This window comes from Calonectris borealis, chromosome 4 (genome assembly GCF_964195595.1).
Source record: "Calonectris borealis chromosome 4, bCalBor7.hap1.2, whole genome shotgun sequence".
In the NCBI taxonomy this organism is placed as follows: domain Eukaryota; kingdom Metazoa; phylum Chordata; class Aves; order Procellariiformes; family Procellariidae; genus Calonectris; species Calonectris borealis.
Genome location: NC_134315.1, coordinates 76,113,087 through 76,137,219, shown reverse-complemented (window position 1 = coordinate 76,137,219; position 24,133 = coordinate 76,113,087). Strand labels below are relative to the sequence as shown.

General features: G+C 37.9%; 1 protein-coding gene across 12 annotated transcripts in view; it reads left to right on the top strand.

The window, feature by feature from the left end:
* Positions 1-24,133, top strand: part of LARP1B (La ribonucleoprotein 1B) — a 33,930-nt gene that overhangs the window by 5,552 nt on the left and 4,245 nt on the right. For 3 of the 12 annotated variants that reach the window (XM_075150163.1, XM_075150167.1, XM_075150168.1), the window contains exons 2-16: positions 2,899-2,960; positions 4,042-4,101; positions 7,787-7,967; positions 9,394-9,537; positions 12,915-13,058; positions 13,310-13,478; positions 17,267-17,411; positions 17,625-17,799; positions 18,596-18,768; positions 19,247-19,618; positions 21,021-21,144; positions 22,007-22,218; positions 22,609-22,715; positions 23,219-23,379; positions 23,698-23,842. In XM_075150163.1, coding sequence (XP_075006264.1) covers positions 2,899-2,960; positions 4,042-4,101; positions 7,787-7,967; positions 9,394-9,537; positions 12,915-13,058; positions 13,310-13,478; positions 17,267-17,411; positions 17,625-17,799; positions 18,596-18,768; positions 19,247-19,618; positions 21,021-21,144; positions 22,007-22,218; positions 22,609-22,715; positions 23,219-23,379; positions 23,698-23,842 — 2,374 coding nt within the window. The other 9 variants (XR_012673617.1, XM_075150169.1, XM_075150164.1 and 6 more) reach the window with 9 other exon arrangements.

Here is a 24,133-nt window from a genome sequence, read left to right as displayed (position 1 = left end):
GGCATCTTTACTGGATGGAGTTCAGTGACTGAAAGATGATCATTGGCAATTAAACTTCCTCATCCTTGATTTTATTTTTTTTCTCCACCCCCTCGAAACTCACCTGAAACCCAGGAAGTAAAGTAATTGAAGATAACTGAATTCTTTTATCAACACAGCATGCCATTACTAAACAGATTACTTTGTAACATAGGACTGAATAAACCATTTTAATACACTTAGGTTGGAATTAACAACAAGTGAAATAGTTTATTTGCGAGGGCTTGTTGTGTTCTGCTGGAGCAATGTACCTAAGATGCCATTTCTAGGTATTCAGCACTGTTACGTGGTGTTGAAACCGAACACCGTAGTAATGTTAAGCATAGAGCTTTTATCTAGATGCACTCTGGAGTAAGTTTTGCCTGAACAGTGGCTCTAGGCCTGTTCATAACAACATAACAGACGTGACCTGGGTAAAAACTGTAAGTGATCTGAAGTTTTGTTCTTTTACTCTCCCACCCTCCCTTTTTTTTTTTTCCTCCTTCCCCTCTATCTTCCCTTTCATGCTTCACTCTAAAATCCAACTCCCACACGATAAGCCCCAGAAAGCCGGTCAGGAAAGATCAGTTAAATTTAGTTTTGAGCATGGGAGGACAAGGAACTCCGCGGAGTTGTTTTTGGGCAGGGAAGTGCAGAGTGTGGTGAGATTTCAGGCCTTTGAATTTAGAAAGGGCATCATCAACTAGGCGGTGTGTTGCCTAATATTAATTTTCTTTTTATTTAGTGTGCAAATGCATCTTCCAAGTCTTGGATTATTACATACAGATAAGAGAGGTTCCTTAAAACGAGTTGGGTCTCGTTCTACTCGATTCAGATAGCTTCCTCTGCCGCCTGGAATAATATCCCATAACTAAGATAGCGCAGTGACATCGAGTCTTTCATTTTTGAATCCCTTGCTACGCCCTGGTGACACACAGAGTAGAAGTCCTGGCAGAGCAGTTCTTCAGCAGCAATTTAAGTAAAAGTGCTGTGAGATGGAAAAAGGGCTTCAGTAAGGTAATTGAACAGCTAAAGAGAGATGTGTGTTTACAGACTACTGGAGGACAAATGCTATGGCCAGTCAGTTTACCTTTACAGATAATTGGCAGTTTTGTTGGAGAAAATTACACATTTGTTTGCTACTCTACCTCTACAGCTGTTTGTCTTGTTTGGTAAAGGGCAATTAGTTTACTATTGAATGACAAGTAAAAATTAGGATTACACAGTCACCGTGTGTTTCTGAAAACTCTCAGTCTAAAGTGAATTGAGGCTGAATAACAAGAAAGAGGCAGTTTGAGGGGGTGTGTTTTGTCTTTAAAAAGCAGATGTGAAGGAGAGGAAAAAAACCTGCTGGTAAATAGTGTGGCAAAGGTCAAAGGCCGATTAGGATTCACTGCATTCACATCTTGTGTGATGTGCAAGTTATATGTAGCAGTATTAATATAATTTACAGTGGAATATGGAGTATACATTAGTTTATGCTTCTAATGTTCACAGAATATTCCAGGAAGCAGACAGAGAGGGTTTTCAGAGTCACTGGGGCACGAGGGTGGGGTTCCCACTGTGAAGCTGCGATAAGGAAGATTAGTCGCTGGATGTGAAAGAGATAAGGGTTGAGGAGGTGATGTTATCCCTGTATGAAATAATAATCCACTAGTGATTTCAGTCATGTTCAATGTTTCAAGCTTGTCTTGCAGTAAAATACTGAATAAGAAGTTTCAAGGAAAGGTGGTGACCACTTCTCTATTGGAAAATACGCATTGGGAGAACAGAACCAGGGCTTAACAGGAGAAGTTAAGAGGTGGTTTCCTCTGTCTCAATTCTAATCTCCAAGAAAAATTGCCTGATACTAGCGGGTTTTTTTCCCCCTGAATTCCCAACGCAAAAAGTAGAACACAGTTGAGATGGGTAGGGAAAAATTGCACAGAATGAGAAAATTGGATTCATATACAGAAGGGTAGTTGCACATGTATTAAAAGATATAGTAAGTTTAAATAGACCTTATTTTTTTTTCAATCTAGGTTATTGATCCTAGATCATTAGGTCCAATAATGTTGCCATATATGAGAGAGAGAGCGCGTGTTATTTCCAAGCATTATATTAATTCCTGGCAGATATTACTGGTAGAAGAAAGTCTCTTGCTCAGGAGATCAGATGGGATCATTATTATAAAGTTTAGGTCTTGACTCAGGGTGGTTCTGAAAGTCTATGGGTGTCAGCTTTGTGCAAATGCTCATATTTATCATAAACATATCCATTGTGGAATTTGGGCATTAAAATTTATTAGTCTTAACGTAGTTTTTATACTAATTTTCTCTTTTCAGCTTTCCTTATTTTTTTTTTATTATTGCTTTGGTTTGATTATGAGCAATATGGCTAAATTTTATTTGGCATTTGAGTAATTGCTTATAAAAGGAAATTACTAGGAATTTGTGAATATGTAATTGCTTCCATGTTTTTTTCATGCTTACATAATGATAGATTTTGTAAATTAATTGTGGCTTATAAATATAGCTTCTCACAGGATAACTTTTAAAATGTGTTTCAGGGGCTCGTTTTCTTTGCTACTTCTTAGGTTAAAATACCAGTGTTTTGAGATAGTCTTGACCTTATTGCTGAGCAAATGCTTAAATACTGTGTTATACAGTATCCTGTACACCTGGTTTTCAAGGTTATTTACACTCATTATGAATGTGAGTTTTTCAATGTAATGTACTATTGTTACTTTATGGAAATGTTCATTGACTTCCATACCAAGGCCTCAGAAAAACTTCGGTGTAGTATGATAGATAGTTAAACAGAATTGTTAAAGTATACTTTCCTTACTCTTTTAAAGTGTAGTCTAATTCTTCATCTGAAAATATTTTTCTTCTTTTTCAGAACTACAAAATTCCACTAAAGTTATAAAAGCAGCGAAACCCAGGACAAGGAAATGCAGCAAGGTTTGTATTTGCCAGAAGGACATTTAGCTATCAGTTACTGTACTGATTGTGTTAGAAGTCCCAGTTAATCTAACCTGTTAATTTAAACTGGCATTTAGCTCAGCTGATAATATGGTAGGAAAATGAAATAATTTCAAAGGAGTATTTCTGGCTGTAAATATTCAATATGGTAAATAGCTGATATTACTAAAATAAAAAGATAGCAAGGTATTTTGAAGTTACAACCAGAAGTGTTACGTTCTGCCTTGGTAGTGGTTAATTTTGAAGACAGAGAAAAGTAAGAAAGGAAGGGAAATTTAAAATTAGAAGGGATGCTAAAGTGGTGTATGTATCAGGAATAAGGAAAAGCACTTTTATTTAAAAAAGCAATGGCATTATACAAAAATGTGAAAGGGCTGCAAAGAAACAACATCACTTGAGCACAAGTGATGCTAGATTCGTTTTGGAAATCCTTTTTGCATATTATGTGATGTGTGTGCTTTCTGTGCTGTTATAAAATTATCATTATGACAACAGGAGGCACTGAATCCTTTTATTGAAAAATTAAGGTTCTAAAATTCCGTACAACCACCCCTTTTTAGGTTGAATAATAACTGTGCTCAAAGGTCTTCCAAAAGCTAAAAGACTTTCAAGTAGTAGATACCTTTAAATCAAGCTATGTGTAAGACAACGTTTAATCTGATAATTGTTTTATGTGTGTTCAAAAGTCATAAGCCATCTCAGTTTAGATGTAATAGAATGTAGAAAATTTTGCTTGCTTGCTATCTTTTTTTTGGCTGTGCCCACTTAAAATATTCTTCATGAAGCATTCTTTAGGCAGTTATACTAATTACAAGCTAAGATGTATTGGATCTTGATTTGGATGTAACTGCAATGAATAGTTGTTTCTACAATTGATCATACTCCGTTTTCAAAAGTTGTGTGTTTGTTTTTTGTTGTATTTCTCAGTTTGTAAAAATTGCTACTTCTAACAGTTCCGCTCAAAGGGGTGTTCTGGCCATCTGAGTCATGACTATCATCTTCCATGTATTAAAAAGGACTAAATGTAGGAAGTAGTATAAACTGTTTGTCATCTTTGCAGGCTGGGGATTTTGATGACATCACAAACTGGCCAACACCAAGCGAAATAGCAAACAATGAAGTAAGTATCCTTTGTTATCTTCAGTATTACTTTTTAAAAACCATATTGACTTCTCTGCTTAATACCGTTGCCCCCAGAATGCGCTTTGGATGTTGTAGGGTTTCAGCAGAAATTTTGTCAATAATTCAGGATACTGCTCTGTGCTTAACTGTCTGCAGTTAACCCTTCACAAGCCCACACGTGTACACTCCATTTATCGTTGGATGTGTGCCGTGGACATGTATGTAAAAATGTGCCATATTTACTCCATCATTTTAAAACTTGTATTTCCCTTTTCTGCTTTGTTGGGAAGTTTATGCACAGATGAGATGGCCTTTGGGGTTGTGAGCATGCTGCCCTCCCTTGTGGCTCAGAATGCTTTGTGCAGGTTGTCTTAGGACAATTTAGTTATCCTTGCCCTATTCCTCTGATATATTTTCCCCTTGCTGGATCTTTAGCTAAGATGTATTCTGTCAAATTATCTTCCTTTCACTTTATCTCAAGTGATAAGTGCATAATATATCTTACACCTCTTTTATGCTATTTAAAACAAGAACAGAGCACAGATTATTGCAAGCTATGAGGTGCCATTTCACTCTTTGCTTTAGTTCTGCAGCACCCCTGTGATGCTTTTACTGTTTTCTTGGTGAGGGAAACCAGAAGACTTGGGTTCAACAATGTGCATTGTATAATTGAAAGTCTCCAAATGAAAACTGAAAAAGAGTATTAAGGCGGTTTGGCATGAATCATTCGTTCTGCGGGCTCAGTTTCTAACACCCTCCCTTCTCCCTCAACTGATTGTCATAACTTTGTTATTCATGTCAGCAACAAAACATTTTTGAGTGTCTAAACCAAGCTTTTAGTGTTGCAGGTCAAAATTATAGATGTCTGTAGATTTGACACAACATTATGTTTACTGCTAGGTAGAATTGGCCTCCTCTAGTAGCTTGTTCTACAGGATCTCAAAGAAAATCTTTGAGATTGCTAGAAGAATCTTTAAAACCTGAATAGATTATATGCCAATAAATTAATGCTCGTTCAGTTGCTCACATACCAGTTAGAATACTTCAGTGCGTGCATACATCCGATTGTGGTTAGGGATTTATACAAGATCCTTGATTTGACTTTTTTTTTTTGAAGTATTTATAAGCTTCTCCATCATCAATATTCCTGTCAGTTGGTGAGATGTTGTGAACGGAAGAGACTACCACTTCAGAAGGAGACAGTGGTGATATATTTAACAATATCATGAAGGATGCATGACTTGCATCCTAAAGCTGCTAATTTATCTGGTGGCGTTAGAGGTGAATAACTCTCAGCTGTGCATCAAACTCCTTCCTTAGTTACTCCTAAGGTTAGAAATAATTTCACCTGTGCTTTTTGTACCTCAGATGCACAGCCTTTTCGTTTGCTACAGTCTAATAACTCAAAAATGCTGTTCTTGAAGATTGTGTGGTCAGTTCTACTATGCGATACTTTTTGTTTGTAACTTTTCAGAGACTGTTGTAACACATGAGATACAGTGCAGGGAAACTCTGTAACTGTGTCCAAAAAATAATTATATTTTCTTTCATGTTCTGATACTCAGAAAAGGAGAGGGTCTGCTGAGCTTAGATCTTAGAGATTGAATAGCATTGAAAGGATTAAATTTTATATCCTTTAATAATATTTGTAAATGCTAATGCTGATTCGTGGCTAAGTCTAGAATATGCTTATTTTTTTTCTTTTTTCAGAAATCCTGATTTTAGTGACTTAAGAAAACATGCACCCATATCTTTTCCTTTTTTTTTTTTTTAGTACTGCAGGTCTTTGGCATCTACTTGGTTATTATGTCAAATTTTGATATGATTAATGGTGTCTGTACAGTACTAATCAGAGTGGCTGAGAGATATGTATGTAGTGTTTCATAAGAATATACACATTTGATGTTTTCTGTCTGAAATAGTCTGCTTTAAGAGTATTTTATAAAGAATTTTTTGGTTTACCAGATGGTCTAGATTGTATTGCATAGATGTTAATTAACCTTTTGCTGACTTAAATATGTGAGAATTTTAGTACACAAATTTCATGTAGTGTCTGTTAAACCAAATAACATTTAGTTTGTATTTAATCTCATTTGAGTTGTCTAAGGGAAGGCTTTGCATTCAAATTAATTATGGCATAGTACTGCAGTATCTACTGTATGTACTCCAGCAGGTTCAAAGCTATGTCCACAACGTGGGAGTATTCTTTCTGTTTGGCAGAAATGTCTGCGAAGCTTAATTTTGCAGGTAGATATTATATCTGATCATTGAATGATTTGGGTTGGAAGGGACCTTTAAAGGTCATCTAGTCCAACTCCCCTGCAGTAAGCAGGGACATCTTCAACTAGATCAGGTTGCTTAGAGCCCCATCCAACCTGACCTTGAATGTTTCCAGGGATGGGGCATCCACCTCCTCTGTGGGCAACCTGTGCCAGTGTCTCACCACCCTCATCGAAAAAATTTCTTCCTTATATCTAGTCTAAATCTACCCTCTTTTAGTTTAAAACCATTCTCCCTTGTGCTATCACAACAGGCCCTGCTAAAAAGTCTGTCCCCATCTTTCTTATAAGCCTCCTTTAAGTACTGAAAGGCTGCAATAAGGTCTCTCTTCTCCAGGCTGAACAACCCCAAGTCTCTCAGCCTTTCTTCATAGGAGAGGTGTTCCATCCCCCTGATCGTTTTTGTGGCCCTGCTCTGGACCCGCTCCAACAGGTCCGTGTCTTTCTTGTGCTGAGGGCTCCAGAGCTGGATGCAGGACTCCAGCTAAAGTCTCACCAGAGCAGATTAGAGGGGCAAGAATCACCCCCCTCGACCTACTGGCCATGCTCCTTGTGACGCAGCCCAGGATACAGTTGGCCTTCTGGACTGCCAGCGCACATTGTCGGCTCATGTCCAGCTTTTCGTCCACCAATACCCCCAAGTCCTTCTGGGCAGGGCTGCTCTCAATTCATTCATCCCCCAGCCTGTTTTGATACTGGGGAAAAATGAAACTTTCCACTATTTACTAAAATGCTGTTCGTTTTGCCTTCTTTGAAACCTGTTATTCTGTGGGATTTCCACAAAGTGATGATCTGCAGGATGCTGGCACTACTCAAAGGCACATGGTACCCAGTAAATGCCATATTCTAACGTGGGAAGAAATAAATCTGTAGTCATACACCTCCACATCCTTTGATCTTTGGTTCATGTTCTGATTTAGTGGAACAGAATTGTCAGAGTTAAGACCTATGACTCCTTATAGTTTGCATGAACATTTGGCATACTGTTGAGATTGTACAGCATCATGGGAATTCCTGATTTACCATTCAGTATTCTGTAAGCACAGCTTTTTAAAGATAATCAATCTGAACAGTAGGTACCAGTGAGTAATATTTCTTTCATTCCTATAAAACAAATTTCAATTCTGAAGTGTTGAAACATGATTGTTGTGTACTCTGCAATTCGACATCTTCAATTAAAAACCAACCAAATAAAAACTTTCTTAGTCTAAAAATTCTTTTTATAGTCTTGCCAAGTTACCAGAAAATAGAACTATTTAAAATAAGACTTTACAAAACAACACAGTTCTTAAAACGGACCCAACTGAAGAGGTTGAGAACAGGTAATAATAAAGGAATTTTAATAGGTAAAGGAAATTTATACCTTTTGCTATCAGCAGCTGTACTGTCAGAAATAATTACCAGTATCTCTTGCAGTGTAAGACTGTAAGTCACAGTAAGAAGCCAACAAATAGAAGAGAAAAGGAGGAGAGATCTGATCAAAAAAGCAATAATGGAATCAAGGACAACCCAGAGGCAAAGCCAGATGGTCCAGGAGATAATATTAGCGAAGATGAAGCTCAAACTAATAACCAAAGGAAAAAAGGTCAGTCTGGGCACTATGTATAATGCAATAAATCACCATCGATACACTTACATTAAATCCAGTTGAATGACTTGATGAAACTTGTTTTGCATTTTCTAGGTGATAACAGGATATATTGTTTTCTGCTAGGAAGCTTAAAACAGGCTTCCTTTCTCAGGTTTTGGAGTGTTCTTTTTAGTCAAATAGGAATTCTGTGGAAAAAGCAGCTCGCGTTCTACTGATGGTCCATGGAGCTCTGACAATTTCTGGAAAATTTTAGCATGGCTGTACAAACCATTACTGTCTCTCATATCTTTATTTCCCTAAATAGATAGCACTATGTTAATTTAACTTCATGTAGATGTGTGTGTGTGTTACTATATATACTGACACTTCAATTTTCATGTTTTACTATTAGCTTACACCTTGAAGTGATCACTTGAAAACTAAACCAGGTTATTCATTTCCTTTTGATCCAAACTGTTACATTAAAAACAGGAAGCAAACCTGTATCTCATTTGGTCAGTCGACTGGAGTAGGCTGGAGAAACAGCTGAGACAGTTTTAAGATATAGCTGCCATCAGCTGCTTTTTTTTCTTGCTTCCCTGCTGGTAGTTCTTCAGATCCTAAAGACCTTTGTTGTTTAGATTTGTTAATCTTCCTATGTATATATTTAAAAACAAATCATTTATTGCTTTTAATTTTTTCAGTCTAAGTGGAAATCTAAAGCAAAGCATTCCACAGGTACAACCTGTTTTGTTTTTCCCGCCCCCCCCCCAGTGTGGATAACACATTTTATGTACTTGCTTATATTTCTTGCTATAAGGGTATGAAGCCCACAATCCAATCAAGTATAGAACAGCAAATATTATTATTAAATAAATGGTTAGTGGATATTTTAGGCCAGCCTACCACAAAATTCAGCTTTGCTAATAATTTTTGATGGACATGAATGAAGTTAATTTGAAAATCTCAAGGTAAAAATACAGTACCACAGCTAAATTCTCAGGAAAACTTTTATGGTTTGTGATTGAAATCTTTATTTTAGTGATTAACTTGATATGTTATTTTTTACCTTTAAGTTTCACATGCAAGTTGTGAAATTATATAGTGATGAATTTACTGTATATATTTAACACTTACATAGCTATAAATTCTTGGTAGTGGAGCTTACATCTAAAAATTCATTAAATAAAAAAGCTCACCTTCATTTCATATATTTAAAGCTTAGGTAAGGTTACCTTTCAGTTTGAGAAATTCCTGTTTACTGCATTTATTATTGTTTAGTCATTCATCATATCTTAAAATCTCAATGTTAAGCTCCTCCCAGTTTTTAAACTTTGAAATTAACTGTTACTAGTTCTACAAGAAGAATTCTATAGAATCTTTTCAGGAGCTGAAACCTCAAGTAGTACTATAATTAAGAGTAATATATTAACTTTTCAAGGTAACAAGCAGAAATGGGTGCCACTTCACTTGGATGATGTAAGGTCAGACAGTCAAGAAAGACCAGGCTCTCGAACTAGCTCAAGATTTCTGCTGGAAACAAACAAGTTAATACCTCATAACAACCGACGGAATGAGACAAGATGTAAGTAGTTCTCAATCTCTGGGTCTTTCTAGTTGTGGCAAGTAAAGTATAATACCACATGAGTAGGCATTAGATTTGCAGTTTATGTTGAAACTTGACTTTGCCTATACTAAGTAAAACCGAGTGTTAATATTTGCCAATAACCAGCAAAAAGTAAATAAATTGTACTGTAGTTTAAGAAATTTTAAATTGGAAAGTTTTGTTTAAAAGCTTACTGTCAGATTTTTTCTTTCTTTTAACCTCTTCACAAATTGATCGGAGTTGTAATGTCTCAATCACTGACTCTGCTGAGTAACTGAGTTTGGAAACAGTCTATCTTTACAGCATGTGCTGGTGCTCTGAATCAGAGCAGCATATATTTTTCTCTTCATGGCTCCCTACAGAGTCTTGGGCCACAGCTTTACGATGCAGAAAGTTTGGAAATAGTCTTATAAGGTGGCTGCTCTGTCCTGCTCTGCTGCTATTCCCGCAGCTTGTTGCCACCAGAGCAATTGCTTGTGGACCTACACTTTGAACTCTGCTTTGGCAATTCTACTGATGTTGTTTTTTTCCTTTAAATTGGACCAATTCCCTCAGTTCCCCGACCTATTTCTCAGCATGGCCATGCAAAAAGTTGTACTGGCGCAACAGAGGGAGAAATGCACCACAGCTGGTGCTGCATCTGGTCCTCGGGTGTTCTGAATAGAGCTCGTCAGATGGCAGAAATCCTAGGCTGAATGTAACTCTTTGGTTTATGTATTTGTGTTTAAGTTTTAAAATCACAATATACATTAACAATTTAAATGTTTGCTCATTATACTAAGTGCTGCACATTACTGAGATGGGATTTGTTTATGAAGCCATTTTAGGAACATGGATGTAAGGGTTTGATCTGGATGTCTGAGGGACGGACAGGGGCAGGGGGAGGATTTTTACTAGTGTATCACTTTCTTCAGCAATTATTCCTCAGGATGGTCAAATGACCAGAAACTTGTAGCATGAACTCTACCCCAAGGCTCTAGTGATTCAAGACCGGTTTCAGTATGAGGGAACATAAAACATCTCTTGCTCTTCAGGAACATTGGCTGTTTAAATAAAAAAAACTTGTTTCAGGCTTAAATACAACTCTGGCTCATGAAGGTGTTATATGTAGGACTTTTGCATGTGTCTGAGCCACATGTACTCTCAGAGTGCAAAAATGAAAGTGATTTGGGGAAATAGTTCAAATAATGCCTGCACGTTTGGGATCTCTAAGGTTGAGGGTAGCAAGTGTGAAGACTAAGGTCCAAATTCCAATGAGACACGCATATACAGATTATGATATTTGTAAATTCAGAGTCTTACTTGACAGAAAATAAAGTACAGGAACTTGAATGAATGAGCGTACATATTTTGTTGTAGGGTTCACTAAAAATAGTTGGTAGTAAAACAAGATTTCTAATATGAACAAAGAATGATATCTGTAGTCAGTCCTTTGTTAAATTTAGCAACTCAATTTGATCAAGCAGGGGCTGTGTCCCCAGGTATTCCTCTGACAAAGAGGTCCTCCGGCATCTGGAAGACTATCCAATTACAACTTAAAGAAACTTTAAGCAAGGGTGACTGACTAAAGATGGAAGTCTCCGAGAGTGTTAGGAAAAGAGAAAGAAATGGTGTGAGAGAGGGCTTAATTTTCTCTCATAAGTAAAGTGAGAATTAAACCTGTCCTTAAGTTTTGTGGTGAGTGGACCCAGGGTCCCTGGGGTCTGGTTTGGACCTGCTTGCTTTCTTTACTTCTGCTTCTCTCTTGCTCTCTTTTGCTATGTGCAGACCACATGTTTATATGAAAACCTTACATTAATTCTTACAGAGTCGTCTTAGATTTGCATGTGTTATCAAAAAGGGATCCTTAACTTAAAAGCTCAGTTTGGGGCACGACCAGCAGAGAATGAACAATTGCTGTTAAATGGGCAGAGTCAGGGGAGTGGTAGGTGACTGCTTCTGGGAACAAAAGGGAGGCTGCAGAGAGCCATTGCTGTGGAAATCTGACCCCGAGCAGGATCATCAAGAGCTAGCAGCTCTTCCTAGCTCTCTCTAGGGAGGAGACTCTATTATCATGCCTGGAAGGAGAATTGCATAGAATCATAGAATCATAGAATTATTAAGGTTGGAAAAGACCTCTAAGATCATTGAGTCCAACCGTCAAGCCAACACCACCATGCCCACTAAACCATGTCCCTAAGCGCCTCATCTACACATCTTTTAAATACTTCCAGGGATGGTGACTCCACCACTTCCCTGGGCAGCCTGTTCCAAGGCCTGACCACTCTTTCAGTAAAGAAATTTCTCCTAATGTCCAATCTAAACCTCCCTTGGCGCAACTTGAGGCCATTTCCTCTCGTCCTATCGCAAGTTACTTGGGAGAAGAGACCAACCCCCACCTCGCTACAACCTCCTTTCAGGTAGTTGTAGACCGCGATGAGGTCTCCCCTCCGCCTCCTCTTCTCCAGACTAAACAACCCCAGTTCCCTCAGCCGCTCCTCATCAGACTTGTGCTCCAGGCCCTTCCCCAGCTTTGTTGCCCTCCTCTGGACACGCTCCAGCACCTCCATGTCCTTCTTGTAGTGAGGGGCCCAAAACTGAACACAGTATTCGAGGTGCGGCCTCACCAGCGCCGAGTACAGGGGCACGATCACCTCCCTGCTCCTGCTGGCCACACTATTTCTGATACAGGCCAGGATGCCGTTGGCCTTCTTGGCCACCTGGGCACACTGCCGGCTCATGTTCAGCTGGCTGTCAACCAGCACCCCCAGGTCCTTTTCCTCTGGGCAGCTTTCCAGCCACTCTTCCCCAAGCCTGCAGCGTTGCATGGGGTTGTTGTGGCCAAAGTGCAGGACCCAGCACTTGGCCTTGTTGAACCTCCTACAGTTGGCCTCGGCCCATCGATCCAGCCTGTCCAGGTCCCTCTGCAGAGCCTTCCTACCCTCCAGCAGATCAACACTCCCGCCCGTCGTCTGCAAACTTACTGAGGGAGCACTCGATCCCCTCATCTAGATCATTGATCAAGATATTGAACAGATATGATCGTTCCTTCCTGTCCCAAGCAGATTGTAGGTATTGTTGTCCCTGAGCTGGCACCAGAGTATCCAGTTGCTTCAGAAGCGTTTGAGATTGACTGCCAGTCAAGCCCATTTACTCTTCTTTATTGCTAACAGCTTCTGCCCGACTCACCTTCAGGCATGGCTGGGCAAACCTTACCGTTTCACTCTTGCAGCTTCAGATCTGACCTTCTGCTTCAGCCGGCATGACTGAGTCAGTGGATTGTCTGGGCACAAGCTGAGAAGTCTATGTTACAAGGGACTTTTTGGCACTGTGATAGTTAATTATGATTGCAAGTATTATGCTTTTTTCTCTTAAAGATTGGCGTCGTGATAGAGAAAAGAGAGATGATCATGATGAAGTGTGCAGCGTGAGAAGTGAGGGTGGCAGTGTTCGAGGATCCTCCAGAGGCAGAGGAAGAGGACGAGGCAGAGGAAGAGGACGAGGCAGAGGAAACCCTAGAAGTATGCAAAGAAGTAGATGCTTAGCAAAAATTCTAAAACTATGTTTATAATGTTACTGTTTGCACATGAAGTAAGAGTTGTCTCAAAAAACATATCCTGTAACTTAATATAATTAAGTAGCTTGGGTCTTTTTAAAATCAGATGCTGAAAACCAACAGTAAAATAGCAGTGTGTATCATGCCTTAAAATATTTGTGTGCTGGACTTAATATTTTTCATCACCTTTCTTTTATGCTCTCCTTTATTTTGAAGTGAACTTTGAATATTCCGTTGGTTATCAAGAACTGTATGGTGAAGGAACTGACCAAGTATTTCAACCTGAGCTTAATGCTAGTGTGATGTATTACTATGGTGGTGGAACAGGAGTGCAGATGTATTCTGTGGATGAAGCACTTCTCAAAGAATATATAAAACATCAAATGTAAGTAGATTGTTTAATGTACAAACATTTTTAGAGGTCTAGTTAAAATAACTCATTTCAAACAGTGTTTAATCCTTATTATCCATATAAAGATGGCAATTAAGGCACTTCAATTTAACTTTTTGATTTGACCATTACCAGTGTCGGTTTGAATTTATTCACTAGTGGGGTGGAAAAACTTGAATGATGGGGAGGAATTTTAAGGAAGCTGTTCTGCATCTTGTGCTGTAGTCTGGCTCTAACTCGTATACCTGCTTTATTTATGGTACATAGCCCTCTTTTTATGTTGTCATGTAATTGAGATATGGATGTCTCTGAGCTTGTGCTTTTGAGTACTGTTGGTCTGTTTGCCTATAAAGCTCTTCTTGGGTGTGATGTAGCTAGACGTTTCCCTTATTTGCTCTCAATTTCACTTTGAGAAGTTCTTGTTAGTTTTATGTTTTCGGAGTGTTTCACCTGAAACATTTAACTGAAAGAGAGTAGTTTTGCAATGATACTTGATTTTTCAATAATCTGAAATGTTTACTTTCTCGTGTACACCATTAGGCAATGAGAAACCATCTGGAAGACTGATTATCACCAGGAGACAAGTCAAAAAGGGCTTGGAAACCACTAGTTCATTTTAAAGAGACAGTTTCCACCACTGGCAGATATTTCATCTTCTGTACTTGCAACGGCATTTCTCTGCGATGCCTTCGTGGTGGTTTTTGATTGCCCTTGTATTCCATAAAGCAACTTGCTTATTTTATTCTTGCTTCTTTTGTTACAGTTGACGCAAAAAGGAAGAAAAAAGCCTCTTTAAGGGCAGAAAGTATCTGGCATGTGGCTATCAACTTCAAAACTTCTATTGCAGTCTTTTTTGTTACTCTTGCTGCCAGGCCCCTATGAGACCTGACAGTGGACATGTACCCCCATGTCAGGATAATCGGCCTGCACTGTCCTCAGACAAATGAGGGAGGAGCACAGACACTCCACTGTTGGCCAGATTTCTGGGCATGCAGTGTAGAATCCAGACCTTCTAAGGTAGGACATGATGATGTCCCCCTCTGCTGAGAAAAATGTCAGTTACAGCATTGGTCACATCTGACTTCTGGTTATATTTGTATTTTATTTTAGCAACAAGAGGGTGGCAGGTGTCAATAGAAGACTTGGCATGGCTGACTAACCAGAGCCATTGGTTGCTTGTCTGATATGAACTCCTAAGGCAGTTTGATTATGGAGTTTGCTTTCCACGAGAGAGAGGGAGATTCTTGAGCAGGTTTAGAACATAACTTCACTATTTTTATGCTCCTTAAAAAAAAAAAAAAAAAGTGGTTTTTTATCTATTCACTTCTTTTATCACATTAAAAATAATGGGAAACAGACTTTATTCATCAATTACCTATTACTAGCTTCTAAATGGGGATGGTTTTGTCTGCCTTTCATAATTTAGTTATATTAAAGTCACTATGCCAAAGAAGGAAGTATATATAGAATAAAGCTACACAGAACTGTTAAGTCTCAGAGTTCCTTATGGAGTCCAAGATAAATCAGGATATATTAGAGAAGTGAGATAAACCAATCTTAGTGAACTGATGAATTTTAAAACAGTTTACCTGTTTAATAGGGAAAAATCTTAGATACTCTGTCCAACTGAGTTGATGTGTAATTACAGTAAGAAATACACCGCTGTCAAGCAGTTTATGTTTGTCCCAAGAACGAGCTTGATGTACAAGAGAGAGTATTATTTGTATTATATACAAAAATATCTTTAACGTTTTTAATTACAGGCTGAAGTTGTCAGTCTGAAAAGTTTCAGTGCTTAGCCACTCCTCAATCTGCAACATGCATTAGAACTCTATTTAAAGTCCTCTTTTTTTAAATAATATATAAATAAATAAAAGTTCAGACATACATTCAAGTCTGCAGCAATTCAAGAATAAGCAAAGGGACTGAGGAAAATGAAAAAGAAAAGCTGAAGGGTGGGTGTGTGTTTAGGTTTGGCCCTCTACTTGGAGCAAACTTGTGCATTGTCTTCATTTATCATTAATGGTCTTTCACGTTCCTTTTTCTAGAGTGATGGACATCAAGTGAGGCAGTTTGAGTCAAGTTCAGTCATTGTCCATTTCTGCTTGTGGAATTTTTAACTAGGTGAATCGTTACAAGATTTTACCTTTACTGTATGACTGTAAAGGTAACATTAGTAAAATGTTGATACGTGGCTTTTGTGCTTGCTTATCTTCTAGATTGGGAGGGGAAAAGAAATGTAGCAGTTCAGAACAGTAAATAGGATATTCTTGAAAGAAACCTTCTCTTTGTGCACAGTTGTTTCACTGATCAGTTTACGTAGCTCTGAGCAAGAGCTTAATTCTTCGAAAGCCTTATTCTCTTCTCTGTTTGCTCTGATTTAATGGCAATGTTTTCATTTGTCGTATGTCTTATTGTCCAACTTTGAGACTTTATATTCATTCTGTCTTGGAGCTGAGTGTTTCTCACAGAGAGCTTTTGCTTCGAATTCCTTTAGCTTCCAAAAATTAGAGAAAGAAATGGTATCAAGCTTCTCCTTGGGTCAATGATGGCATCAGAGTCCTCTCCTCCTGGTAACTTTGGCCTTGATCCCAACTTCAGTGGAGACACTTAGCATTTTATACTTTGTTGAAATTAGAATTAACTTTATTTACATTTGCATGTGGGTTTTTTTCCTCAACATTTTAATGCTCTCTTGTTTTATTTTTTGCACTACCTCTATTTTTGTGTCATGGAATTTTAATTGCTCTCCATTAAATACTTCACTACCTACATTTTCCTGAGCCTGATGAGGAGTAGTATTCCTTGGATGTAATATGCAAAATCATGGTATGATGTGTAAACTCTGTGAAAGGCCTAGATTTTAGTTTGAATTATTAAATTGGGGTTTTTTCCATTTTTTTTTTGTAGGATGTTTTCTCGTTCCCTTGCTTTGTGTGACAGATCGTGATTTGAATTCCTTACTTTTTCTCTTCACTAAGTATAAAACGTCTTGACACACTGATCATTTCATAGAGCAGCCTCATTGTTTAAGAAGATTTGTCTTTCTGCTATTTCTTTGTCCCTCGTCTCTCTTGTTCTGTGGTATTGTCAGATTCCTGAAATGGTCCTTGTCCCTTTTTATCCACTAAACATCATCTCTTCTTTTAGACTTTACCTTTCTCCGTGAACTGTTGTGCCTTTTGGTACAGTTTCATGACAAATACAACATTACTATTTTTGTTTTCTCATCTTCCCACAAGCATGCTTAAGTAATGATTCAGAGTACATATATGTGCCTCAACACTCAGATAGGATACTTAAACCTTCTAATGTACTGGAAACTGGGAAAAGAAAAGATACAGTTCAGTGTGAAGGTGCATTAATAGTGCTGTGTGGGAAATAACTTACGCCCTGACTATAAGCAGTAGTTGTCCTTCATCTATATGGAGGCTAAGAGAATGTTGTTGCCTTCTGTTCATGTAAGTAATAAAGGAGGGGGTGGGTGAAAGAAAAATTGAGCATAGTTTTTCCTTATGCAGTTCACATGTGCAAATGTAACAAGGCTTTGATTTATACCCCTACGTACTGCACTGGATCATAAGTCTTTCCTTAACATGTCGAGCATGCATGCTGTTCTGTAAGTCTTGCTTATAATGGTACACCTGTTGAAAGAGCGATTTTGTTGATGACAAAGCAGGCTCTGTTTTTAATGAAAGGCTTTAACAAGGAATCCCTAAGTTGCTATTTTAGGATTTTCTTTAACCTATAGTAGGCTCATATTTGTATGTTTCTTTCTGCAGTGAGTATTATTTCAGCACAGAAAATCTGGAAAGAGACTTCTTTCTGAGGAGAAAGATGGACCAGCAAGGATTTCTGCCTGTTTCATTGATTGCTAGCTTCCGTCGGATGCAAGCTCTGACTACAAATGCTGCACTCATTTTGGAGGTAAAATAATTCAGAAGTACGAATGTAGAAAGTTGCTTGGTTAATTTTGTACTGCCATTTAGAGTCAGTGCTATGAAATTAAGGAAGATTTCTGTTTGCAATGACAAGGATTTTATAAAGAGGCTATAAATGGCAAAGTTTGTGGTTTTTTTTCTTTTTTGGATGGTGCTGGATATGTAAAGTTTTTAAAGGTATAATATGCTTGTCACACAGGCCCTAAAGGATAGTACAGAAGTTGAAACTGTGGATCAGAGGATAAGAAAAAGGGTTGATCCAGAAAAGTGGCCAATTCCGGGTCCTCCTCCATGCAGTCTGCCACCAACTGACTTTTCTCAGCTGATCAATTGTCCGGAATTCATACCAGGCCAAATTTTTGGCTCACATACTGGTAAAGGATTTACTTTATAGAAACATAAGTTTAGGACTGTCTAACTTAGGAAGTTTGCCTCTTGATACTGGTTTCATAATAGAAGTTGTACATTTGTTAACGGCTTATTCAGCTGATATGCCTGTCAGCCTTGCCGTTGCCAAGTCACATGGCTGGCACAGCTGATGTGAAGTAGATTAAAATCTCTCTTCTGTGTTACGGCTGTGACCATTCTTCAGAATATAATATGATGGACTACAGTCCTTTAGTAGTAGAAGTAGTAATAGTCATCTTAAGTTAGTCATAAAATCTGCTTCATTTTGGTAGCAGCTGAAAGTTTACTCTTTTATTTGGTGCATCCTGGTTTTGGATGGGGATCTCATTCACATTATTAATCAGGAGATGGCTTTGTTCGCTGACAACCCTTGGCAAAGGAAATCTTTTACTAAGATGTTGAAGAATGAAGACTGAGTTAGGCACCCGTCCATAGAGCTAGAGGATGGCGTGGAGAAAATACGTCCCTAATGATGCTGCTGCTCTTTTCTGAATAACACATAATTTCTCTCAGACTATTAGAAACTTTCCACTTAAATAAGTTGCTAGAATCGATCTTTTCCGAAGATGTTAAGTGAACTGTGAAAAGCTGTCTCCTAAAAATGAAAAGAAATTCTGCTGATCAGTGTTATATTTAACCAGAGAGGTAGAAAAATGGTAGCTGTGGTTAAAAGAAAGACTAGTGAAACAATTAAAAAAAAACAAAACAAAAAAAACCAAAACAACCCACAACAGGAACTGAACTACTGTTTTCCACTGCTAGAGTCTGCACCAAGTTCTCCAAGAATGGGAAGCCCGGTGAGTCCAAAGGAGAACACTGAAATGAGTAATTTTCAGACAATGTCTAAAGGATTGTCTACAAGTTTGCCTGATTTGGACTCTGAACCTTGGATAGAAGTGAAGAAGAGGCATCGTGCATCCACCGTCAAACTAAAGGTAAAATCAAAAACCTTTGAGTTATGTTTAAACAGACAAATGCAAAACCTGCCAACTTTCAGATTATACTGTAAAACAAGATTTTTCATGTCTTAATGTATGTGATGCTTGATATTGCAATGCAGTTAGTGTGCATACTTCTCACTCTACCAGACCTAGAATAACTAAGTGCATTTAAACTCCTGATCCAAAGCTCACTAAAATGAAAAGGAAATACTGGGTTTTCTTCTGCTGAGGGACAGTTGTACCTGTTGATTATTGAAAAATGTATTGTAATGTGCGTTGAGAATTGGTCTAAAAATTTATGACAGAATTATTTAGAACAGTAATTTACTTAATAAACATCTACAAGTGGCTGTATTGTTTCTAATTCCCATACATTTGTTTATTGAAAATGTTCTATCATGTTCTATTTGTCTCCTGTTTGGATAATCACTATGCAATTCAAATATAAAATGCATCACCTTTTCCAACTTAGGAAAGTGTTCCTATACCTGATCAAACACCAGATGAACAACAGCCACCCCCACCTCCAGAGGAACAAGAACAAGAAGAGCTTGATTTTTTGTTTGATGAAGAGATGGAACAAATTCAAGGTCGGAAGAATAAATTTACTGATTGGTCAGACAGCGATTCCGATTATGAAATTGATGATCAGGACGTAAACAAGATTTTGATTGTAACACAGACACCACCATATATGAGAAAACATCCTGGTGGAGATCGTACTGGCAACCATGTATGCCGTGCAAAAATTACATCAGAACTTGCTAAAGTTATTAATGATGGCTTATACTATTACGAACAGGATTTGTGGATGGAGCAGAGTGAAAATGACACTATGATGAAGGTAACTCTCTTTATTTTTGACCTGAAAACTATGCCTGTCCAAACAGTTCCAAAATTAATTTCAGTCATCTGCTAAGTAATTGTAAAATGCTACACTTTTTTGAAAGAAAAGTGACGGTAGTTGCATTTACAGGTCTATTGAATTCTCTTTATTTTGATAATATTATAAACAGTTGAAAGCAAAACCAGTAAGTTTTTCTTGTCACAGATTTGACCAAAAACATTGACTGAATATTTTTTAGAACTATTTTTAACATTTTGGAGATGGTTCAACTTTTCCAGTGTTTTCTTGTTCTATGAATAGCTTGTTTCATAACATTTGCAAACCCCTGCCATAGGGGAAGGGGGCACATTTCTGAGGTGAGATAATAAGAGGGGAAGGTAATACAGTCATTTTAAGGTCTGTAGGCGATCCCACTGTATCACTAGCAGATATTATGTGAACGGAAATTCAAAGTCACCTAAACACTAAGTAGTGAGGGGAAGGAGCTTTATCCATGCATAAGGGCAAAGGTGGGTTGTGGGGCAGGGGGGGGAAGTAGCAAAAGGACAAAAGGAGCATATGGGTACAAAAAAGAGCTGACAAAGGTAGAAATGAATGTGGAGAATAAGAGCAAGAAATAAGGGTAGAATTCAGAATGTGGAGTTTTTATTACAAAGCAAATGGACCAAGAAAACCGCAGACTGGAAGAGGACGGTGAGAAATAGCACCAGCAAGAGAAAATATTTTCTTTTTTGTTGTTGTTACGTTCTTGACAATGATTTAAACAAGATTTTTCGCACACAGTATGCAGATGCACACACGTCGCACCCCAACTTCAGCTGAGTAGGGGCATGAGAGATTTGAGATGTTGCCACACATCTTGGAAAATCCTGTCCTTTTGCAGTTTAAGCTCCCAATCAAAAAAAAAAAAAAAAAAAAGCTCAACACTTTATTTACAGATACTGGCTTTTCTTTAGATGCAGCCTGAGGAAGGGAGCAGAGCCTCTTCTGCTCCCCTAAGTTGCTAGGGCTTCCCTTGGCACACTTATTGCAGAAGAAGGATGGTTTTGGGCTTGGCAAGGAGCAGGATCTCAGTCATTTCTATTCCTTATTTGTCTGTGAAAATTCACATGTAGATGACCTTACCTGCCTCCATTCGCCCATTTGTTGGCATAACTGTTTCTTTTAGCTAATGCAGTGTGAGCTGCGTTAGGTTACATACAATGCTCACGGCACCTTTTTTTACAATGTGTGCTAGAGACTCATTCCATCTTCCTTAAAAGAAATCTGTACTGGCTGTGTGTGGGCAGTTGCGTGTCAATTCTGGCTTGCTTATCTTCTCTTTTATGAAATTCACCTGTTTCTCAGGATGATATCCATTATCATGCTTTGCGTTTACAATTTGCTTTCTCTAATTCAGCAAGAGATTGAGAACTTTAAGAAGCTAAATTTCATTAGTAAGGAAGAATTTGATAATCTCACACCAGAACCAATTGCTGATCCAACCCAAGAAGTTCCAGCGGGACCCCCAGGGTTACGGAAAGGTAAGTAATACGTATTTGGTTTTAGAATCTCTGTAGTAAAGAACAATTTTGTAGGTGTTCTAACTCTTTCTGCCTGTGTAATATTTTAATTTTGGTTCAGTCAGCAGTCTGAGGGGCTTTTTCTTTGCTAATTTTTCAAGTTGTCAACGGTTTCCATTGAATTAGAAGAAGCTGGTATACTCGTACTTTGCAGGATATATATGAGCATCAGTAGGCAGTGTTCTGGTTTGTTATACCTGGTGTTATACTAACACCAGGTGCTTTTTGTGTAAGTTGGCACTTACAATGTGTAAAGTAATAGCTAGTGATGTCGTGAAACATTTTCTAGAAACCAGTATTTTTATGGGAAATGGGGATAGAACAAAGTGAGATTAGAAGAATTTTCTACTTGTATCATAACCTTACTGAGCAGTCATGATGTCCAAATCTTGTCTTTTGAGGTATTTCTGATGTAGTAGTATTATTAACATTTACTGGGATACATGCTAATAGCATCTTTAAAGTAGTTGAAGAAAACCACCTCACCAAACCCACCACCTCACTGAAAAGCAAGAATGTGGTTACACTTTTACCAACGTTTATTTTCCATTACTTTGCTAGTGTAGATACACAAGAACAAGCAGGTAAGAAAGAAGTGGGTTTAAATTTTCTAGCGAAGACATGCTTGAAACATTATTTCATAGTTTTGAGCAGTTTGTGCTGCTTCTACGCCAAGTGCTTTTGTTAATTTGATTATCTTTTGGGGATGATGTAGTTCACTTGAAATGAAACAGGCCTTTAAGATACCAGATACTGGGGGAGGTTAGGCTTTGAAATCCTAAGTTTCCTTTGAAAACAAGTGTTTTCTCCTTCCTGCCTACAGATTTAGCAGAGGAGCTAGCTTGTAATTTGTTAAATATTGAAGCACCTGCAACAGCAGCAATAGCTCGATCACTGCCAACAGCAGTTCCAGATTCCCCCTGTGTTCACGCTGGCTTCACCCCGCGAACACCTCGCACCCCAAGGCTACAGGATCCCAACAAAACACCCAGGTTCTACCCTGTTGTTAAAGAAGCACGATCCATTGATGTAAAGGTAAAAAGTAAAGACGTAATATTTTTTTAAAAAACAGAAAAAGCCCATAAAACTCATGTCGATATAACAAGAATGAAAAGGCAGGAAATGAAACGCTTGTACTTTTTAAATTGTTTATCTTCAAAGTATTTACCATATTAATTCTTTTTTACTTCTACAAAATGGTTTCCGAGTTTTCTCTGTAACATTTCTTAAAAGTCCTTGCTGAAAAAGTGTAATGTCTAAAGATTTTTAATTTGTTCCATAAGACTAAACTTTAGCTTATGAAACTGGAGTGTTGTGACTTTATAATGTGTTAGACAAAATATAAAATTTTTAGAACTTTGTTTTAAGAGGGAGAGAATGAGTGAAATCAAATTAGGGAAATAAATACTTCATTTACTTTCTTAGACTCCAAGAAAAAGAAAAACACGACACAGTACAAATCCTCCCTTAGAATGCCACGTTGGTTGGGTGATGGATTCCAGAGACCACCGGCCAAGAACTTCCTCTGTGAGGTAACTTTTTTTTTTTTTGTCGTAGAAAATTTGTTTGCAATGTCATTAGTTCTCACTGCTAATGGAGAAACAGTCTGCGATAAAAGACAACTTATAAATACAGTGGAAGCAAAAAAGAGTGATTAAGAAAGACAAAAACATAGAATATAAGGCTATCTGGAAGTAAGTTAGCTAGACTGACTATGTTCACAACACTGTTTGTTGATCCATGATATAGTAGCAGTAATATTACTTGAAGCACTGATGTCCACTTCATGATTTTGCCTTTAAGTGGTCATTTAAAATCAGGCATTACAGTAATGTTTAATTATCATCATCCAAAACTGCCTGGTTTTTGACATACTAGCACAGAATCTGTTTTTCTTGAGGTGTACCTGAAAACAGATGAGTGGGACCCCAGCCGTGCATTGTAGTGGTCATCAGGTGACTGTACTATTGATTGATTCTGTAGAAAAACACTGTTTATAGGACAGAAATACTTTTTTTTTTTTTTTTTCCTTCAGCAGTTCCAATGCTTCACCTTCAGAAGGAGTTCCACTAGCAGGAACTTATGGGTGTACCCCAAATTCTCTTCCAAAATTTCAGCATCCTTCTCATGAACTGTTAAAGGAAAATGGCTTTACTCAACAGGTGTACCACAAATATCGTCGAAGGTGTCTAATGGGTAAGCTGCTAAATGTGCTTCCTAAAATTTTAGTAGAAGTTACCAGGTGTCATCTGATACCAATTTTCTCCACATTGTTCCTCATTCTTAATTTTTCTTGGGAAAGGAAAGCAAAATTTATTTGATGCTTCTATTTTATGAACGCTGCTTTCCATTTAACTTTACATTCCCTGACAAAAAAATTACTCTCAAATTTAAACTTAAGTTACTGGAAGGTCTTCTGTGTGTTTTACTAATGGAAAAGCACTTGAAAATATTCTGTTGAAAAATTAAAAATGGCTTTTTCCCCCCCCCCCCCCCTTTCTTTTTTTCTTCCAGAGAGGAAACGGTTGGGAATTGGCCAGTCCCAAGAAATGAACACACTTTTTCGTTTCTGGTCCTTTTTTCTGAGAGATCACTTTAACAAGAAAATGTATGAAGAGTTCAAACAGCTTGCTCTAGATGATGCAAAAGAACACTACAGGTATTTGCTTTTTCCTGGAAGTTAAAAACTGTTGAGGTCTTACCATTCATTTTAATGACTGTGATGTTTACGTATATCTGAAGTGAACATTTTTAGTATTGGCTTTGATTCCTTGTAAATCTTTAAAATAGCAGTCTGTATAAGTTATTTTAATACCAAAAATCTGTTTGTCTATATTTGTGCTTTGCAGATAAAATAGCTAAATGTGCAATACTTCCTGACTTGTAATCGGTCCCAAATTCTACAAAATCCTGTAACTTGTTGACTGTGACAGGTCAGCTCTATACTTAC